Source organism: Astatotilapia calliptera, chromosome 16 (assembly GCF_900246225.1).
Source record: "Astatotilapia calliptera chromosome 16, fAstCal1.2, whole genome shotgun sequence".
In the NCBI taxonomy this organism is placed as follows: Eukaryota; Metazoa; Chordata; class Actinopteri; order Cichliformes; family Cichlidae; genus Astatotilapia; species Astatotilapia calliptera.
In genome coordinates this window covers 13,238,991-13,259,739 of record NC_039317.1, presented here as the reverse complement: position 1 = coordinate 13,259,739, position 20,749 = coordinate 13,238,991, and the positions used below count along the sequence as shown (strand labels likewise).

Below are 20,749 nucleotides of genomic sequence, written 5' to 3'. Positions count from 1 at the left end.
TCCATGATTAAGAAAATGCTGCTGTAGTAAATGAAACTTATATGCTTATCTTTGGGCTTAAAATGTAAGAAATAAATGTGTAAAATTACAGAAAAGGCTTTGGTAGCTCATTGCACAGACTGTCCAGTAATCCTTTCTTTCTTTCTTTCTTTCTTTCTTTCTTTCTTTCTTTCTTTCTTTCTTTCTTTCTTTTTTTTACTGTGGACCCATTGTGAAAACCAGAAATTCCTCATAAATGTCTTTAGCAGATATTGAAAAAGTGTTATCTTCTCTCATTTACTAATTACTTTCATGTAGCATGAACCTCAATGGGGGAAGTCTTTATCAGTAACAAAAGCTGTAAAACCAAAAGTACAGTTAAAATTTCAAAACTGGTGCCCTCCTTCATTGAATTGGAGTCTCCCCACAGGTCTTGTGTTTGAACCTCTGAGTAAAAAGATTACCCCGCTATATAACCATGTATCAACATTTCCTTGAATTTATAGCACTTTGGATGGGAGTGGATACTTTACACGTGTATAGTAATAAAGGTACTTGTTATCTAACATCACTGAGGTCCAATAAAATTTCACAACAACCCAAACTCAGACCTTATGCCTTTGAGGCCTGGTCACAAAGCAGCTTGGCTACTGATGATTGATTAGCTGTTTCTGTTGCCTTAAACATTTAGACTTTGAACAAGATTTCTTCTGATATGTAATTCAGCTGATTAAATAATGTGTTCTGCCAGCCAAACTGACATAGCTGACTTGCTCAATGACAGATTTGGGAGGTCTCAGACCGATGCTTAAGAATGTCAAGTGACAGTCAGTCTTGAAGCATGAATGTCACACTGTCTGTGTGTGAGCTTGATTATTGGGAGTGCCGTCTCTTGAATGGTCATAGGTATGAAAGGTGCATAACATCCATGGGTGTGACAACACAATACTGATAGGTGAAATCCTCCTAGTAACAGCGACAGTACGAGAGGAATGCAGGCTATCCAGACCTGAATTAAAGGTTAAAGCAGTCTGAAGCAAAGATTTTAAAAGACACATTTTTGAAGGAAATACCCTCTCAGCTATGATTATGATTTGTCTTTAACTAACTTGTCTGCATATTAATGAGCAGCTTGAGAACCCTCAGATTAATTTCCTTAGAGTTCGAGATGTCTCTGCTCTCTTTGCAGTCTTTACAACGTTTAAGTAAAAGATCAACACTGGGTGGCGCTAGAGCTATAATGATAGAAATTATTTTCCAGGTTGCTTAGCTACGTGGAAATATATAAATGTGAGACAAGTTGCTCAAGGCGAAACATGTCCTTAAGATTTACTGTTAGTGAGTCAGAAGAAAAGAATAAATATAACCTGTGCTATCAAGATGACTGAAAGAGTTAGTTGTAAATATGACTGTCAATACCAAACAGATAAATGCAGAAGCTACTTTCAGCTGCCCCTTTAGTAACAAAGTGTCACAGGTCTCTTGAATTTTGTAACGTGCAACAACTGCACTATTTAGAAGAAATTCAATCGGAAAAAAATCATATAATAATGCAGTGAATGCATTTCACTCTAATCCGAGCAATTTGAACATAAGAGGTTTGAGTCAACATCAGCACTTTCATTCAAGCATAAATGAGGCACATCGATGTGTGCGAGGAACCAATTAATTTCCTCTCCAGTCATGTAGAGAAACACATTAGGAGTCATTAGCTGCCATTAGAAACACAGTCCTACTAGGTTTTAGATCGTTAATATTCTCAATGAATGAAAAGAAACAAAATACGACAGATGCTTGAAAAAGATTAGGCACGTTTGAAACTAATTGCTTGAACTTTAAACACCACATTTCATTTCCCAGGATGAATGAAGGCTGACATAGTTCTATCCATATAGTTGATTTTGTCAAGGCACATTATGTCAGGTCAATACTGATGATGCTGCTGAGACACTATGATATAAAGAGATCAGAGTTAAAACGTAAAACCTAACAACCTACTTAGACTCTAATAGTAGCCCCATCTCCTATGTGTGTGTGTGTGTGTGTGTGTGTGTGTGTGTGTGTGTGTGTGTGTGTGTGTGTGTGTGTGTGTGTGTGTGTGTGTGTGTGTGTGTGTGTCTGAGGCGGCTGGATATCGTCTCTGTCAGCTCTGCTCATGTTTGTGTCCTATATGGACTTCTACTCTGCCCAGGCATCCCTCCCCCTCCTCCCTATATTTACTGTAACTGGCCAGAGCTGAGAAAACCAGGGGTTAATAAGGGAGCAGCCTCTGGATGCGACTGCATCTTCAATACCGAATCATGCTCTTTTCATATCCTGCCACGTAGAGACCATTACAACTGCTATGATGCACTTCAAGAGAGCTGCTTTTCACTTCTAATATTTCACATGACAGCTGTGAGAACACAATTCTTCAGGTTTTGTCATGGCAGATGCATGCTGGCACTCTGACACTGATAATCTCTGGATGCTTTCTCGGTTGCTATGAGAAGAGACAGTAGACCTACCTCTCTCTTGTCATTGGGCCACTGCAATACTGTGCAGCCAATAAAGCACCACTAGGGCCTGTGTACCCCTTTGTCATTCTTTCTCGCTCTCTCTCCCTAAATAAATGCATCACCCCTCCACATGCACAGACATTTAAAGGGAATGCAGCGAAGCATGTTTGAAACATGACCTGCTAATTGCATCATCCGTTGCTATATCATACATGAAAGTATAAACACCTGTTTCCTTTTCCACCTTATACTGCAGTAGGGTGTTTTTTTGGCCTTTGCTTCCATTTTGATGTTACCCAACACAGTGTTTCTCCTTTTTTCTTTTTCTTTTTTATCTCTCTCCCTGGAGCTCCCCTGCACCCCTGTGTCACCCTTTAAAATATCGCCATCACCATCGCAATCTGGGTAATGCATAGCTGACGCACTTCGGTAATGTGCAGCTTTACTCTGAGGCAGTAATGAGAAGATAAAACAACCACACTCAGTGAATAATCCCCCCACAGCAGCACGGTGAAGATCAATTAAGAGGGACGGCAGATCGATAACTGCAGTCCTGGTGCCAGCTAAGGAGAAGTTCAAGAAGGTAGATCAAAGGGCAGGGTTCACAGCTACACAGGGTTCACTGTGTAAATGGAGCAATGCTAAATGGAATAGTGCAGCACGCAAAAAAAAAAAAAAAAAAATCAAAGCAGTTTTAAAAATATGCAACTCTGTTTTTAAAGGCCACTCTTATTGCGGACAACGATTCCAAGAGCAATCCATCTGTGTATTTGTGTGTGCCAATTTTAGATCAACCTGGGAGGGGCCCTTGCTGTATTGACTTCTACAATTTAAATGTCCACAATCCAACTGTGCACAGTGTTCAAAAAATAGCCCTGCGGATTTGCCTTTGATCTATGAGGCCGTCCTTAGCCTCGACGATTATTTATCTGATGTAAAAAAGAAAAGTGAACTACGCATTTGCAGCGATTGTGTAAACAGAGAAGTAATTGATCAGCTAAATCAATGATAGCATCGCTCGGTTCAGACGTATGAAAATATCCCGGCATGCTGGCGACGCAAGGCTCGGCCAGGGAGGGGAGGGATGATGGAGCTAAGATGGCAGCCCAACTGAGGGTGCTGCCTCTCCGGGGTCAAGAAATATTCAAGAAACGAAGCAAAAAACGAAACTCGACAATGCGATTTTTCTAAATGAATGCTTTCGTTTCTGCTTTTTCGCGAGAAATTTCAGTTATGATTTGAGAGGATCATCCTTGGAGTCGAGCACCGTGTTGACGCTGCGGCCGGATCGCAAGACTACACTGGGTTTTTAGCTGCACCACCAGATTGGCTACAATTTGCGCTTATAACCGCTGAGGACCGTGGATGCTCGTTGTTGTTTTTTCGCAGTTCGTAGCGGACAAATGATGTGACGTGTGGCGGATACATCGACACGTGGATTGCGTCTGATGGCTAGAGATTATTTGGCTGTGATATCTTTTGTGTGATATATACATATATATGCATTGTTCTGCAAAACGATGATGTGTGCTGCTGCGGCAGCGGCCGCCGGTGGTGGGATTCTGCCCTCCTTATCGCCGTCGATGGGGCTGGGTGTCAGGGTCATTTCTGGAGCAGGAGCCGACCTCTCCACCGTCGGTTCGGGGATGGGTTCTTGCCCGACACCCGGAGTCCAGTCGGATTGTCGGACTCGGTACCAGCTTTTACTCTCAGGACGAGCCCTGGCGGAGAGATACAGACGGATTTATACCACCGCCATCAACGATAAAGAGCAAGGGATAAATCAAGGAAGGTGAGCGGATAAAATGAAATCAAAAATATCGCGGAGGCTGGGCTGTCATTCGTAGGGCTAACCAGGCTAACGAAGCTAAGAGTAACCCTTGCTCAGTGGTGCGTCAGTCAATACCAATGAGCTAACTTCCACGTATATTTCTTATTATATATGGTTCTGGTTGCATCTCATTTTTTGTCACACAAGCGCGTGTTTTAACTACGGGTAGTATTTCAGGAACTCCATAATTTGTTTGCGGGTTAGCTTGCTAGGTAGCAATTTTGACTTCGACTTCCTTAGCTTATGGGAGCCATCTAAGCTAACGTTACGTTAGTTCACCCTGATGCGAGGGCTTTGCATTCCCGGTGCAAACTGCTTCGGCTATGAACTGACACACTGTGACTAAAACGCAAGCTTTTTCTACTCGAGACATGTCCACTAGCGAAAAACCTCTCTGTGGGGTGGGTTCGCGTCCAAAACGAGCTAGCCGGCTAGCTGTCATGGGAGTAGTTTGTGATGTTTTGAGTGAGGTGCGATCCGGCTAAATGCAAACATGCGCCCCACTTGTGTAATATATTTGTTTACTTATGTATTTATTTATTAAACTGTCATTTTACTTCATTGTCACCGGCCAAGTTGTGGTGTTGTGTGTCTAATTAGGCCCAACGGCGTCATTGTGAGCTAGCTATTGGGAGCATCCGACCTTTCACCAGGTTATCTTAACTTAAACCGGTTAAAGGGAGAGGAAAAAAAGTCACGAGGCTGACTTTGGCTTGCTGTGTATTTAAAAAATAAACGACAAACAAATAAAGAAACAAACACAAAACATTAACTGCTTATTGCTACTGTGCTCACACTTGTTTGAAACGTGAGCCGTGTTTGGGTGAGGATGTGTGGGGAATTTGCTGAACTCATTTGCTGTTCTAGCATAAGCGGGTAATACACTTACGTCATTCTAGTAAGTCAGGTTGTAGACTGAATAGCTGGATCATCGCTGCATCCTCCCCTCACAAATCCAATTGCTGTTCTCAGTGTGTACAATGGTTGCTTTAACCAAGGACCAACATAATGCTGAACGCTACTCTGTTTTTATAAACAAATGTTGAATTAATTGGTGTATATGAAGGAGCAGGCAGAAGAAAATCCTCAGTCTGTCTAGTTGGTTGCTCATGTCCTTTTCAACTAACATCTGCCACCAGATGTTTATTTAAAAAGTGCTTATTTAAGAAGTTGCTTATTTAAAAAGTCATAGGCATGCTCAGTTGGCCTGTTTTGGAAGCTCTTTGGAGAAAGTTGCTAAAAAGGAGTATCTGGATCAGCCTTGATTGAGACCTGATATCATGCTATTTGTATGGTGCTGGAAAGCAATATTCAGCTATGCTATTAAGTAAAAAAAAAATAGGACACTTAAAACCTGTAAATATTTTATGCTTTTTTGTAGTGAGTAACTGTGGTGACTAATTTTAGTGGCGTTTCTATTTCTAGCTTCGTATTACATCTTATTGACAGGTGGATTTGTAAGAGAGACTGGCCACAAAAAGTCACTGCAAAACAGATTTCAGTGACAGCTCAAAGGCATCAAAGGGGAATTTCTGCAGTAACAAACTAGTGCCTATTTTGGGAAGGTTTGATATGAGAGGCAACAGTGAATGTGAATTTCCTGATGCACTTATGGCGGTTAAGCAAGATGAACTGTGCTTATAGATCTCTTTGCTCGCTCTGCAGAGTGAAACAAAAATGAAATCGACACAGTTGTGTGGGACGTTAGAAAGAATTTAAGATTTTGACATTGAAATAGTTTGAAACCTTGCATGAAGAAGAATTGTTTACCTTCCCTCATGTCTGAAGTGTTACTATGTGCTGTCTCTTTAAGTACAATGTTGACCTTTGCTTTAAAAATAAAGTGATCCAGTTGTGCACATTTCATTTTTACACTTCCACCTTTGGATGATAGCTTGAGCAAGCTTCTACATCGTTTGAATGTTAACAAGAAGTCCAGAGTTTTTGCTTAAAAAGAGCACAGTTTTGCAAAACTAACGGATCACTGTTTGCTTCCAGGGGAAAGAAGGCATTGAGTAAGAAGAAACTTAAAAGGCGACAGAAGGTCAAGTCAAAAGTCAAATCAAGAACAAAGGTAAGAGGCACTTCAATGTCTAAAAGCTGTTAGGCAATATTAAACTTTGACTTGGACAACCTTTGCTGTACTTGTAAATCCTTAATTCACATTGCTACTACTCTGTAAAAAGTAGTAGGAAATAATCACTCATAACCCTCTCAGTGCTCCTTAAAATATTTAATAAGCATAACACATACTTTATGTATTTAAATTTCTCTCCTCGTGTGAATGAAAACATCAGTTTTATTTGTAACTGCCATGTTTGCAAATGTGTTGGTATGTCTTTTTAGCTGGCTTGACTCTATTGAACGAATTGAACAGATTAAGGATGAGATTAAAGGCGAGATTAGCTCCTGTGTTGTCTGGAGGGTATTTGGCACAAACATTGTTTTTCGTTAAGTCGGGGCCGATCGGGCGTCAGTAAGCCCGTCCACACAAGAAGCTGACGTGGTGGATAGGCGGAATGAGAGACACATGGGAGTGGCTCTGACTTGTTCATGATGGCCTGTTGCCGAGCAACCTAATGTGTTCCACATCTCCACGGCAACTGTTTCCTGCTTCAGTCTCCTCCTTCCAAAGAGGGATTCTAGCCTGCATCAGATGATGCTGTTGTGTTTCTCTTTCAGGTGGAGACCTTGCAGGGCCAGCATTTGTTAACAAATCCTAAGATTTATACATTTTGACCTTGGACTGCTCATCTTTTTTTGTCCTACAAAACCATGAGTTCCTGCAGTCTGCCTTTGGTGCTGTTCAGTCCCAGTTAACTCGACTTAAGTTAACTTTTTATTGCATAAAAACTGCATTTTCTTCACGCAGTTGTAAAGTTGTCCAACTCTTGGTTTTTGTGGTTTTTGTTTGTAACAATTTTTGCTGCCCTCTTGGCCAGGTCACTCCTTAAAAAAAAAAAAAAAAAAAAAGGTGTGAAACTCAGTGAGACCTAATAACAAAATCTGCAATAAGCACAGTCACCTTTGATTATGTCTCATGTTATTATTATTATTTTTTAATTAATTTTTTCTCATGTTTGATAGCTTGGTCTCCTTTCATGATTTCTTGTATATTTCTTAGACTTTTTTTAAAAATTATGTTTTTGAGGAGCTTACAGGCATAAGCAACAGAGATTAACATGATAATAGCAGAAGAGAAAAGAGGCTTTACTTGGACTTCTTTCGTCATCTTTCTCCTCAAGTGTTCCAGACAAGCAATCCGGCGTAGAGTGGCCGAGTCAGCTCAGGTTGAATTGCTCACAACGCTATAAGATATTCTGTGTGGTAGGCAAGGCTGGCTGCCAGGGAGGCATAAAAATGTGGGCTCTTACTCTGGCAGTCGTGCTCTATTTGTATGTGTTGTGCTCACTCTTGCTCTTTCACGCCTCTGACACTCGTGTAGTCAGACAAGAGCGTGGTTTGAAAGCTTTTCTCTCCCCCCTCCCTGTCTGCTTCTGTGCTTACAAACATGAAAGTAGAGTGAGCATAAAGCCAGAGCATAAACACTTATCATCCTAATGAAGAGGATGATGTAATGTCTTGTGTAAAGTGAAATGTGTTTTCTGTGCCATTTAGAAAAACTGTCATTATAATACCAACATAATCGTGCAAAGTAATACATTGAAACGAATACTGTCAAACTTGTATATTAATGTCTTATTAAAGACAAACACGGGCAGTGAGCATGAGACATTTCATTCAGTGGATTTAAGAGATGTGAGGGCTTTCTAAATTAGTCATGCTATGGCAGATAATGTGATGCTGTCTTTGTACACTAGGAACTCCCCTACCTGTGTCACACACCACAGGTGATGTAGTGTTCTTGCAACAGTTCTTTTTTTGTGTAAGTAATACTTTAATGATTTCAAAGAAAGGAATGCCTAAAACATCACATCTAAATAATATATCCTAAGGTTATATTCATATACAACTATTCTGCACTTGCGAGATACAGTTTGGAAATGTCCATAAAGAGCACATTTCCAGTTCAGAATATTCAGACCGTTGCATCTGCAAACTATTTCCAGCTTTCTCAGGTGGTTTGTGAAATAATGCAAGTGCTGGGGAAGGTTAGGCATCTAAAACCTGGATTGAATTCATTTAAAAAATGAATGAATGAATGAATGAATGAATGTGAAGGAAATAAAGTCTGGGGACTGTTGAGAGTTAATGTGTTTGTCCCAGTCCTCAATTGCATGTACTTTAGTTGCCGCACTAAATAAATGTGACCACTTCCTGTATTTGAACTACTTTTTGACATTGTAACTGTATGAATGTTTTGATACATGGGAAATGTGAAATAATTTTGACGAATGACGTGGCAAATATAATCAATAGTGTCTCTGTTTCTGCACGCATTTCAACAAACGAAGAAGAAATAAATACCACAGCACATTAATGTGCATAAAGTATCAAAATGGAAAGGAAGTGATCAAATGTCACCAGTAGGTGTGGGTAGCTGGGCCATATTATTTGGGTTAATACTGGTTAAAAACAAAGGAGGTTATAAGGTGTTATCAGAGCAAAGTAATAATTCCCTAGGCAGGATGACAACACAATCCCAGACATGTCTGAGAATGAGAGCAGTGCATCAACCTCGAGTGACAATTTAGTACCTAAAAAGAAAAAAGAAGGCATGCCCTTCAATAAAGCGCAGTATTTTGCCAAATATACAATAAAGCTTTTCTAGCTAAAGGTGAAAACAACAAACTTGTTTGACCACTTAAGTCAAAAACACACAGTTCAGTATATCCAGGCTCTGAAGGGATGTAAAAGGGGGGGATGAACTGGTGATTGACCTAAAAGTAAACTAGTGACTCAATCAAGCGTTGCTGGAGCGCTCCTGTCAAAAGGAAGAGCAAACGTGGATGGAAACTAATGACATGGTTGTGTGGTGGAAAAGGAGGGCTTTTGCAATTAAAAGCTGGAACCAAGAAAAAACCAGGTGGAAAATATTTGTCAGTTTTAATATGTGACAGTATTGCGCAGTTCTTGAATGGTTACAAGGAGATGTCACTTTAGTCATGGTTAAAATAAAATGTTAAGATGCTATCTTACTACTTTTGTGCCTACATTACATTTGACTTATTCTGTGACACTGCATATAATGCTGTGTCACTACTATTTCTCTGTAATGCTGCTGGCACTTTGAAGCAGTAGATTCAGATTTTGAATGAGGTACTCTGTCCTCAATGACAGTGGCTCATTGGAAAAGAAGGCTGGAAGATGGCCTTCATTTCATTTGGACTAATAAATGCTACTGCCGTGCAAGCTTCAGTAATCGATAAAATCTTGTCCAGTATTTTCTATATCATCATAAATATAATTATAGCAAAGTTCTTTAAATGTTGAATTTTGAGGCTGTTTCCCATCACTGATCTGTTTATTACAAAAAAGTCTATATCAATCTTAATCACAGATTTTTGTAGAAAGTCTATCTAGAGATTTCCTGTTTGACTTCCTCAAAATTGAACAAAAGCAATTCTGCAAATTCATTTTTATTTTTATTTTTAATAAATATTGTAGGCTGAAGCATCATTGCTCATTTCCTTCTTTGGGGAATGTGCTGACAGAACTAAATACCTCAAATCAAAGATGCTCTTTGAACTGATGATTGATCTTATTTATGATACTATGTGCAACCAATAGGAAGAAACTGCAGGACAAAGCCAGAAAACATGATGACAATGATCAGCAAGTATAGCACCACACATTCAATTTAACATGTGTAGTGGAGGCACCTCTGTCTGATTATAAAGTTAGTGCAGTCCTAGAGAGTTGATATTTCTTTTGTTAATGCGTCCTGCATAAATCGCTGATTGAGACATTTCACCCTAATCACAAATGTAAATCACTGGTAGGTAGGCTTGGATGTCTAGCAGACAGAGGTGATCTGTCAAAAGACCAGGGACATGGTATAAAACCTGATTAATGGGTTAGCAAGGTATGCTGAACTTCATGTCAGAGTTTACATTGTTGGAAGTAGCTGAAGATAGCTCTCACTTAATCTGGCTAGATCACCATGGTAACTGATGGTGGACACATAAGCTGGTTTAAAATTCACAGCTTATTTTATTTTTTCTGTCTTTCTGATCAAATGCTACATCAAAGGCCACCTTTTAGCACGTACAGATTCTTGAGTTAAAAAGCTTGAGTTAAAACAGACAGTTGCTAGGCTGACTGGGGTTTGGTTTGAACTTGTTTTAGAGTACATCTGTTAGGCAATTCATGATGCTATGGACTAAAAGTCAGGATATCTTGTCTTCAATTTATCTTTCATCTGTGGTCCATGACTTCTTGTTGCTCAGTAAAGGGTTGGTTGCAGTAGCTTAGGACTGCTAATGTATTGCAAACATATATGGAAATTCTATACCACTCTCCATGATGGTGCTCTCCACACTGCTCTCTCAAATGGCATGAAATGATGAGTAATGCTCCTGAAAAATTTAATTTATCATTATACTGCTGCGGCTCTTGTAGTGATGGTGTAAAAAGCTATTTTGGTGAAGTGTGCTGCATGTGAACCCACAATATTGAGTTTGGCTGCTACTTCAAATATGTCTCAAAGCCTAGTGCTGTCATACAGAGATGAGCTGCAGAAGTAACAGTTAAAAATTAAATAAAAGCTACTGCAATTGCTTTATGTAGATGGAGACATGTCTATAGCGATCAGAACGTATTGTTTTGATCATATAAATCATTTTTATTCACATAATTGATACATGATATAACCAGATTTTTTTTCCCCTTCTTTTTTGTATTTAAGAACATTTATAAAGTAACAAACCGTAGGTACGACTTTATGTTGTAATTTAAGTACCTCTTTGCACTAAAGATTTTGGTTTCTTTTATCTAGCATTAACTCCAAATCTTTGAATTACATTTAATCAGATGACCATCTAGTCTAATAATGTCTTCATGCTTATTAATATAGGGTTGAAGCTTGAACGGTTTGGAAGCAAGACACAAAAAAAATTGTATAAATATTAATCAAACAATAAATGTCTTGGTATCCAGTTCTTGTAGAGACGGGCCAAAACTGCTGAGCTTCTTGCATTAAACCCACAGCTTCAGCTTGCAGGATTTTGATGTACCTTACCCTTCGGTTTTTACTTTATCTCCTCAGAAATCATATTTTCCTTGCTTCATGGGTTGTTACAGTCTTCTGTGTTCAAAAAGGCTTTAAGTGCTCCGTGCAGACAATGTGCTCCTTTGTAAATACTGCACAGTCACTTGGTCACAAGAGGCTAGGTAGGAAAGCAGGAGACATAAGTGTTAGATGAGGGCTGGAGGCTGATTTGAGCTGAAAATGAATGACCTTTCTTCCCAAATAGATGACATCACCCTCTGTGACGGTGATGCCAAAAGTGCAACACTGGGAGAGAGGGACAATCGATCAATGTGATTCTCTAGAGGTTGCCTCAGGACTGTAGATCAAAATGCTTTGCTTGGTGGGATGGTGAAAGCTTATCAGTTAGTTTATCAAGTTTCTCTGTGAGCTGTAGTTTCTCCAGTGATTATTTGGATTGGAGTCCTTAATCTTTGATGTAATGATTAGGATGCAAATTCTCCCTGTTGACTGGTCCAACTCGTTTACATCAGTGATGGCTGACTTGATATTACAAACAGCACTTAGTGTAACACAATTAAACAACATGCAAGAGGCACCATCAGCAAGACTTCTCTAAAATGTCTTTTTGTTTCTAATCCCAGTAGGCATGGGTAGAGATTGTAGACTGTTTGCCTGTTCAGTGTTAATAATTGAACCTTTTAATTATAATTGTGTAACATAATGAGGATTTTTAAAAATATTTTTAATTGAAGAATTATCTGCTTTAAATTTCTCACCTCACTGCACAACAGTGATGATTTACGTTTATTATTATCTTTTTATTTATTTTTTTAGAAATAACTTGGCCATGCCAGCTTATTTTCTCTTGAGTGCCTTTTAAAACTTTAATTTCACCACCTTTTTTGTTGCAAAGACATCCTTAAGCATTTTTTCAGTTTAACTTTTAAGTTCAGCTCGAACTAAGTGGACTAAAGGACACGTTTGCGCACTGTTTATTCAGAATATTGTGTAATTAATTTTGCAACCGCGAAAATGGTCTTGAGCGGTTCTTGAAATTGGGAAACGCTCGCCTAGTCTGTACAAAGCAAGTGTCCTTAGGAGTCTGAAGCAGAATGAAGAGTTCTTTATTTTCACAGTCACCACGTGAGAGGACAGTGATGGAACTAACCGTGTAAATATGGTGTTCAGCAGACGTCTTACACTCCCAATTTATTTTGGTTATATAATTTTGTTTCAACTTGCATGTAACAGAAAACATCTGCACAGAGTCCCTGAGGTGTAGATTTCGGGAGATTTTCTCTGAGGGATTCTTACCTCATTTGTTGTGGTCAGTAGGCAATGTGCTTTAGAAGTGGGGAGGGTATCGTCAGTGGGCCAAATTAAATTCCTTCTAAAGTAACTGAGTCATGAGGTACACAAAGGAGGAATGGATTACCTACTTGTCAATGTACAGCAGTTATTTTACTGTACCAAAGTGTATTGAATTTTACTATAAATATTGATGTTACAGTTTATAAATGTGGTTTATAATGAGGATTTTCTAACCGACCCTCCTCACTCTTGTTTCCACACAGGCCGAGAGTCTAGATGGAGCACTCTGCGTGCCAGACATCAAGCTACACAGCAACCCTTCTGCATTCAATGTCTACTGCAACGTGCGGCACTGTGTGCTGGACTGGCAGCAAAGAGAGGCCTCCCTGGCGCTGGCCTCCAGGAGCTCGGTACAGAGCGGCGACTCAGACAGCGAGGAGGAGGAGGAGTACCGCGAACCAGCCGTGAAGCTGCCAAAGGTACAAGCAAGGAAGAGCAATATCAGCTGCTTATGTTGTTGTTAGCTGCACTTCCTACTAAAGCGAGCCAGCGTATTCTTTTGATGGATCTGTGAGATCCTTTAGGGCTTATTGTTTTTATTGTCATAATTGAGGTTTGTGTTACCAGAGATTTCAAACAACCCCCACCCCAAATCCTGTGAGGCTTCCCCAACTATGTCCTTTTCTCCGTGTGCCTGTTAGAAAAATAAATTCACTCTGTGCCCCTGCTGTTGCCGGGCTGACATTTACACCTGGGAGCAAATTTTACAGTTTGATTTCTAATAAAACTGTCTAAATTAGCTTTCTAAATCTGCATGACAGAAAATTTTTGCTCAATGAAAATACTTGCATCTTATGAATACTGAGTGCTGCTGCTCCCTCGTTCACAGCATTTTTGGATTTGACTTTTTTTTTTTATTACTATTATTTTTATTTATTTTTAAAAACCAGATCCCCATCACGATGCAATCCTCTCAGGGATTTGTCTCCTTCTGGTCCCGATCTAGTGATCTTTCACTCTTTGTTTCACACTTCATTGTTTAAAAATAATCCTGACTAATCAGTTTTGTTAAGATAAATGTTGTTTTATCACTGATACCTATGAAATGATTGGTATTGATATATTTGCCAATTTGATCTTTAATTTTAGCTCAATAACGGTGGCTAACAAACACTGTGATCGTAAGCGTCAGTGAAGTCTCAGCTACAAAAATCTTGAAAGTCTTTTTAAAAATATTATGTGTTTTGCAATTTTCCATTATTTTTTCGTGCTGTGCCATTTGTATCCTCCTGTACATTAAAAAAAAAAAATCCATTATACTATATTCGTTACACTGATTTTAAGCTTTCACAAAACAAGTTCTTCAATGAGACATGAAAGGACATTTGAATCATTATGTGATTCACTAACAAGCAATTCTGAGAGGGGAATGCTGAATGCCTTCCACTCTTCTCCACATAGCCAAGTAGGTCTGTCATTATACAAAATCTAAGTCCTTCGTAGTCCTCTGCATGCTGTGGGGCCCTGATCAGATGTAGTGGCATTGACTGTAAACATCCACTTCAAACCTTTTAGGGCATGCTCATCTGTTTGTTTTAAAATATATAAAAGAAAGCAATTTAACTTGGAGTGCGTTGTTGATTAGCTCATAGAAACCGTGTTCCTTTGGTGCATCTGCAGATCATTGGCATTGGCCTGTGTGGGGTTTTTGAGCTGATAAAAGAGACTCGGTTCTCTCACCCTCTGCTGTGCCTGCGTAGCCTGCAGGCCTTGCTGGACATGCTGCAGGGACAACAGCCTGAGGGCTTCCAGACTGAGCCACCTGATGTGTTAGGTAAAGCAGTATGTGTACTGTCTAATGCATTCCAATGTAATTAGCATATTGTATTTGAAGTATAAAATGCTTATTTTTATGTTGAATCTACCAAATATATAACGTTTGTCGTTATTACTTTGTTCAGCCATCTTTACATATTACACTTTAATTGTTTCCTCAAATGGCCAACCTTCCAACCATTTGTTTTGCTTTGCCAGAGTCTCTTTTCCAGTTGTTGTTGGAGACCACGGTTCGGAGCACAGGACCCAATGACCCAACGGGACAGGCCATCACTGCGCTGTCCTGTGCCTGCCTCTTCAGTCTGGTGGTGGCCTGGGGAGACACGGGGAAGATCCTCCAGGCAGTTTCTGCCATTCTTACAAATAATGGCAGTCATGCCTGCCAGACAATACAGGTAAGCAACTAATTCAAACAAATTTGACTGATTGTACATGTGTGTCTTAACTCTTTTTACATGTCTATGATTCATTTTCGAAATCAAAGACAATGTAAGAAGAGTGTCAGTCCACCCTAGTCTTTGTACTTTTTTGTTATGCGTTTCTAGAACAAGTACATTCTGAGATTTCACAATATTTAAATGATTATCTGTTTAAATCTCAGTCAGATGTCTTGGAAGTAGACATTTATGTGATCCTCTTTGGTTAAGCACAAGCTGGAATCCGTTGAATATGATCTTTTCAGTTTCTAAACATTTTCCACCAGAACATGTAACCCTTCTCTCATGTGCTCCATATTGGTAAACATGTTTTTGATTACCAAAGTGCATGCTGAAGTGGATAAAGGAACCTGGCTCCATGCGTTTCTCAGTGCAGGGAGTCTCAGGGCAGTGTCTGGACAGCACAAATTGAGTTTTGGAAAATGTCAGGCTGCTCTGATCTCCGGTTTGATTATTTTACCCTGACTGCATTCTTCCGCCAATTACTCATTCTTCTGTTTGCTTCTGTCCATAGCTTGTCTTTTGCAATGTTTTTTTTATTTCCTCTGCTCTATACCAAGCTGTTCTTTCGAATTCTTTGCCAAGTTGAACAGCAAGTGCTAATAAGTGGAAAGGGTTTGTGACTGAAAACATACTTCTCCTTTTTCTGCATTTGGATGCAATTTCCACATGTGATTGTGGCATAGCGGGGACTTGTAGGCTCACACATTTTATCCTATATAAACACTGGGCTGTGTTTGTATTTGTTTTTTCCCCTTCTTTGCTTATCTTTTATGTATTAACTGGATTATGAATCATCACAATGGCAGTCAGGCTTTTTGGGAAATGTGGGTCTGCGCCTGTCTATGTTCCGTTTCTTTTTTTCTTTTGTGTTTGTTTGCTTTTGTGTTAACAGTAAGATCAGAAGTATGTGTAATGGCTGCCATGGGAGATTGTGTGAAAATGCCACAGACAAAAAAATGTACAGGAAACTGCAAGTTTTCCTTCTTGTCTTCCTAAATCTCACCAGGTTCCCACCATACTGAACGCGTTACAGAGGAGTGTACAGGCTGTTCTGGTGGGAAAGATTCAGATCCAGGATTGGTTTGGAAATGGCATCAAACGTGCAGCCTTGATGAACAAGTGGGTCCTGAAGGAGGTGACCATTGATGAAGATGAGCGCTGCCTCCTGCAGACTGATGGTTCCTTCCTGTATTTGCTCTGCAAGGATGGACTCTACAAAGTGGGCTCTGGATACAGCGGCACTGTCAGGGTGCGTAGCAAGAGCTGCATATCAGCTGATAGCAAGAGCTGCATATCAGCTTTGTGCAGTTATATTGCTTGAATTTTTCAAAAGCTTTCTGCAGCGTCAGAAAATGACTTGGCTTCAAAAAACTTCAAAATGTTTTATTTTTTTTAAAAATACCCAGTTTATGGAAAAAAAATTTGTTTGGAGCAACATGGTTTTTCTTCCAACTTTTTTACAGCAGTGCTTTAAAAGTGAAAATTAAGATCATTTTCATTATTCATCAAATAAACCTTTTTTGTTTTGTATGACTTTATTTAAGGCTTGTAACTGTTAGTTTTTGTCTTCTCGTGTGTATTCAATTCCTCACAGGGCCACGTGTACAACTCCACGTCTCGAATCAGAAACCGAAAGGAGAAAAGATCCTGGCTGGGCTTTGCTCAGGTGAGTAATGCAAATATTGACATGTACACATTTTTCTTACATTTTGTTGAATAAGAATAAAGAAAACGTTGAAATATGTGTACGTGTATGTACGTATTTATATACACATGTGTGTATATATGTACGTATACACGTGTGTGTGTGTGTATATAAACACGATTGGAGCTAGTCATTGACTTCATTGATCATCTGTGTTTTGTCTTCAGGGGTATTTGTTGTATCGGGACACAAGTAACCACAGTATGTCGGCCCTGAAGATCAACCCTGAGACTCTGGAGCATGAGGGGACGGTTGCAATGCCAGGTGATTTATTGACTTGTATTTAAACACCTCAATTAGGCATTAAATTTTCAGTGAACAAAATATCAGGTATATTAACCATCACATTGAATTTTGCAGGTCAGCATTCAGATGGACAGAACATCATCTTCACTGATGGAGAATATATTAACCAGATTGCAGCCTGCAAAGATGTAAGTTTAGTGTTCCTGCTAAAGCCCATCAGTATTCAGTTTTACAGTAACACACTTCATCTTTTTTAGACTCTTAGAAGAATGTGGTGAACTTAAACTGAAACTGATTCAGTATGCAAAATATATGTTTTTCCTGCATGTTTAACTAAACCCTGAAGAAGCTAGCTGTGCATCTGTACTGCTGAGTCTGCTGTAAACACAGGGGAGAGAGCTGGCTTTATTATGCACCCACTTTCTTTTTAATTCTAATGAAATTGTAGTTTTGAATTTTGAATTAAGATAGTTGCAAATTTATTCACATTAATATAAATCTATAGGCAAGGTAAAAGGCTTTCGGTGCAGGAAGCTATCTGGTTTCCATTTGTAGTTTGCTTATAGTCCATGGTCAATAGACAAATCATGTTTGAACAGGCTTAGATTGTCCATTAACATGGCAAGGCAGAGAGGCAGCGTATTTCGCCTAAATGCAGTTGTGAAATCATCTGTCAAACAACGATTTAGCTTTAAGCCTTTGAAAGTTATCTGCTTTCATTAACGGTGACTGGCAGATGGAACAGGAAGTCTTGCCCTACTCATCTGATGACTACACAGGAAGCATCAAGAAACTTGCTGTTGACAACAGAAGCAACTGCTGGATTTATGGCCCTGCATTTATAGCCATTTGCATAGCTTTTAGGCTCTGCAGAAAGCAGGATTAAGGAATTCAACCAATGCAGAGGCCAGCAGTGAGGATGCTATATGTAGGCTGACTGAAAATTAGTTGAAACATTTGCAAACGGAAAAACAGCAGTGTTCGCTATGGCGTGCGATCAGATATCAAGAATACATTAAGAGAAGCAAAAAAACGGTGGCTGCTGTGGACGGTATATGTTGTTTGGTTTGCTCTGCATAGCATCTATGGATTACCAGTGGAGTACCACGCTTGGACCATGAAGTTCCCAGATTCAAAAAACAAGTCGCTGATTCGCTCAGAAAAGCACGTCTTCCATTAGTACCTACTTGGATCGGCTCAGTGTGTTTTCCATTGCAATAGAGTACAACCTAAGTGTGTGGGGTCGTTATAACAACACAGCCAAGCATCCCGTGACATAATTTGTATGTGACATGAACGCTACAACAAAAGCAGACATCAAGGCAATGGTAGATGTGCTGATCAGTCTGACGTCACATTTTCGGATCGCTTTCAGGTACTAAAAAAAGTACCTGGTACCTAGGGCTGCTCGATTATGGCAAAAATGATAATCACGATTATTTTCACTGAAATTGAGATCACGATTATTTGACGATATTTATTTAACCCTTTAAGACCTACCATAGAACCAAGTCCACCAGAGCTTATATTATTATTTTTTTTACATGCTGTAGTGCCATTTGTGGGAGCATTTCAAGTTGCTATACATCAATACAACTGTTATAGCCCATATTTTAATAATATGTATGCATTAAGTCCATAGTAATTACATAAATTGCAAAAAAGTGCAATAAACTACAAAAAAAATTGAAAATCGTTTTTGTTTTGTTTACATATATTTCTACTTGGAGAAATTTAAGAGGTTTATCCCTCAAAACTTTAAATACAATAAAGTTGCAAAAAAATAGTTTCCCACCACAGGAAATTTATTTTGAGTGTCTTCATAGTTTTATTTTGGAGATACAGCAATTTTTATATACTGCAGGAAAAACAAAAAACAATCCTATGATGCAAATTTGCAAAGAAAACAGCAGGTGCATAATTTCACTGTGGGAAGTGTTACGAACAGCTGATAGTAATGGCAAAGCGTGTTTCTGGAATATTATGTTTTTGTTCCTGCAAGCGCTTTTTATGCAATTTTTGCAAAGCTATATGTGGAACGAAACCGTGACCGAGGACAAGCTGATGGCATCAGATGTAAGTACAACTCCTCCGGTTTCATATGCAAAACAAATTATTGCGCTAGCTTACACGGTTCAGGTTCTACAGGGATTTAAAAATAGTTACGCAAAACGGAGCGTGCTGCTCTGACCGGCTTTAAAGGGTTAACAATAACTTTAAAAAAATAATATAAAATAGTGTGCAACACCACTGAAGTTTTTTTTTTTTTTTTTTTTTTTTAAACTCTCTTTTCAACCAACGGCAGTCACTCTCCTCTCCAAATAACTTCTGCTTAGCTTTCCGGGCTTCCCTCGGGTCCTCTTAATCAGCGGTCTCCACCCTTTTTTGCGCCACGGACCGGTTTATGCCCGACAATATTTTCACAGACGGCCTTTAAGGTGTCGCGGATAAATGAGGGAGGGGCTAATAATCGGCTCAGTCATTTTTAATGATCGTTGAAAGCCCAGATCGTAATCGTGATTAAAATTCGATTAATTGAGCAGCCCTACTGGTACCTACCAGATATTACCACTTAATGGAAAACCTTAAAACCTGTGTCAGTCCGTACCAAGCCGCCCCAAGTAGGTAAAAATGGAAAAAGGGCTATACAAAGAATTGTTTTGCTTCTCTTTTGAATTGTCAAACTTGAATTGAATGGGGAAAGATGGCCACTTCATACCAGCTGGTATGAATTCTCATAGTGACAAATCATTTTTACACGCACTTGTGCAATGACATCCTTACCTTCTTAACAGTGCTATCTGCTTCGTTTCCTTTTGTTAGTTAAAATGAGGTTAACTTTTCAACTTGACTGGACCAGTGAGGCATCTGTCCCTCCCTCACTCCAAAAAGACTCTCAGCTGATCACCAGCTGTGCCGTACAGGGGGCCCAGCTGTGTTTGTGTGTGCTGTGTATATGTGTGTGTGGCAGTGAGGCAAATGGCACCACATGTGGGTATTCTCTGGAGAGCTTAATCTCTCAAGCAGTTATCTGCATAAGCACTCTGTAATGTGAGTGGGGGAGGGGAGTCTCTGAAATCCATATATCTGCCATTGCAGCAAGGCTGTTTCTACACTAATCAAAGGGGGTGGAGTACTGCATGGGGCTCAGAAGCTATATGCATTTATAGTGATCAGCTGGCAGCTTAAACCACCTATAGTTGGAGTTTAATGATTTGAGGCCCATATGCTCTGCTCTGTGGAAATTAAAGCACATTAGATGAGTCTGTCATTATCACCACGCAGTGAAAACCAGAATAGTCCCACGTCCCAGCATCCACCCCTCAGTTATATCCCTGTTATCTTATAATTATTTCCTCGAGGTCTTCCCATTTTTACTGTTTTCTTTTCTGTAAATCGTCACGGCCATAGTCATATGTCCTGCGCTCTGCCATGAATCAATGTGATCAATCAGCGTGTCACGCTCTACACCATGCTATTAATATTGTCACTGAAGGGGATTTCAGTACTTCTCTCCACTAATTTATATATAAAACACAATTCTGAGTTGATTAATAAGTAGAACCTGTGAAGAATGGACAAGATTTTTTTGCACCTAAAACTTTTTGTTTTCTGTTTGTAGTCCAAAATCTATTGACTTTATTTGAGAGGGCTTTGGCTGCATACATGTAAACAGCTATCATGAAAAGCAAAAGAGTGATTGAATGTGCTTTAATATACACAATGATGAGCAGATTGAGATAGAAGCTTTGGGCTAGATGTCCACACTAAAAGCCCCCAAAATATTGT

The 20,749-nt window shown here is 39.4% G+C and overlaps 1 protein-coding gene across 16 annotated transcripts in view; it reads left to right on the top strand.

The window, feature by feature from the left end:
• The first annotated feature begins 3,471 nt into the window (after positions 1-3,471).
• The window catches only part of mycbp2 (MYC binding protein 2), a 63,080-nt gene continuing 45,802 nt past the window's right edge, over positions 3,472-20,749 (top strand). For 5 of the 16 annotated variants that reach the window (XM_026145394.1, XM_026145399.1, XM_026145401.1 and 2 more), the window contains exons 1-9: positions 3,473-4,269; positions 6,307-6,382; positions 12,997-13,212; positions 14,414-14,567; positions 14,768-14,964; positions 16,016-16,258; positions 16,604-16,675; positions 16,882-16,978; positions 17,075-17,148. In XM_026145394.1, the coding sequence (XP_026001179.1) occupies positions 3,998-4,269; positions 6,307-6,382; positions 12,997-13,212; positions 14,414-14,567; positions 14,768-14,964; positions 16,016-16,258; positions 16,604-16,675; positions 16,882-16,978; positions 17,075-17,148 (1,401 nt within the window). In that variant the 5' untranslated portion in view covers positions 3,473-3,997. Of the gene's footprint in view, positions 4,270-6,306; positions 6,383-12,996; positions 13,213-14,413; positions 14,568-14,767; positions 14,965-16,015; positions 16,259-16,603; positions 16,676-16,881; positions 16,979-17,074; positions 17,149-20,749 lie in introns of all 16 variants that reach the window. The other 11 variants (XM_026145400.1, XM_026145398.1, XM_026145402.1 and 8 more) reach the window with 7 other exon arrangements.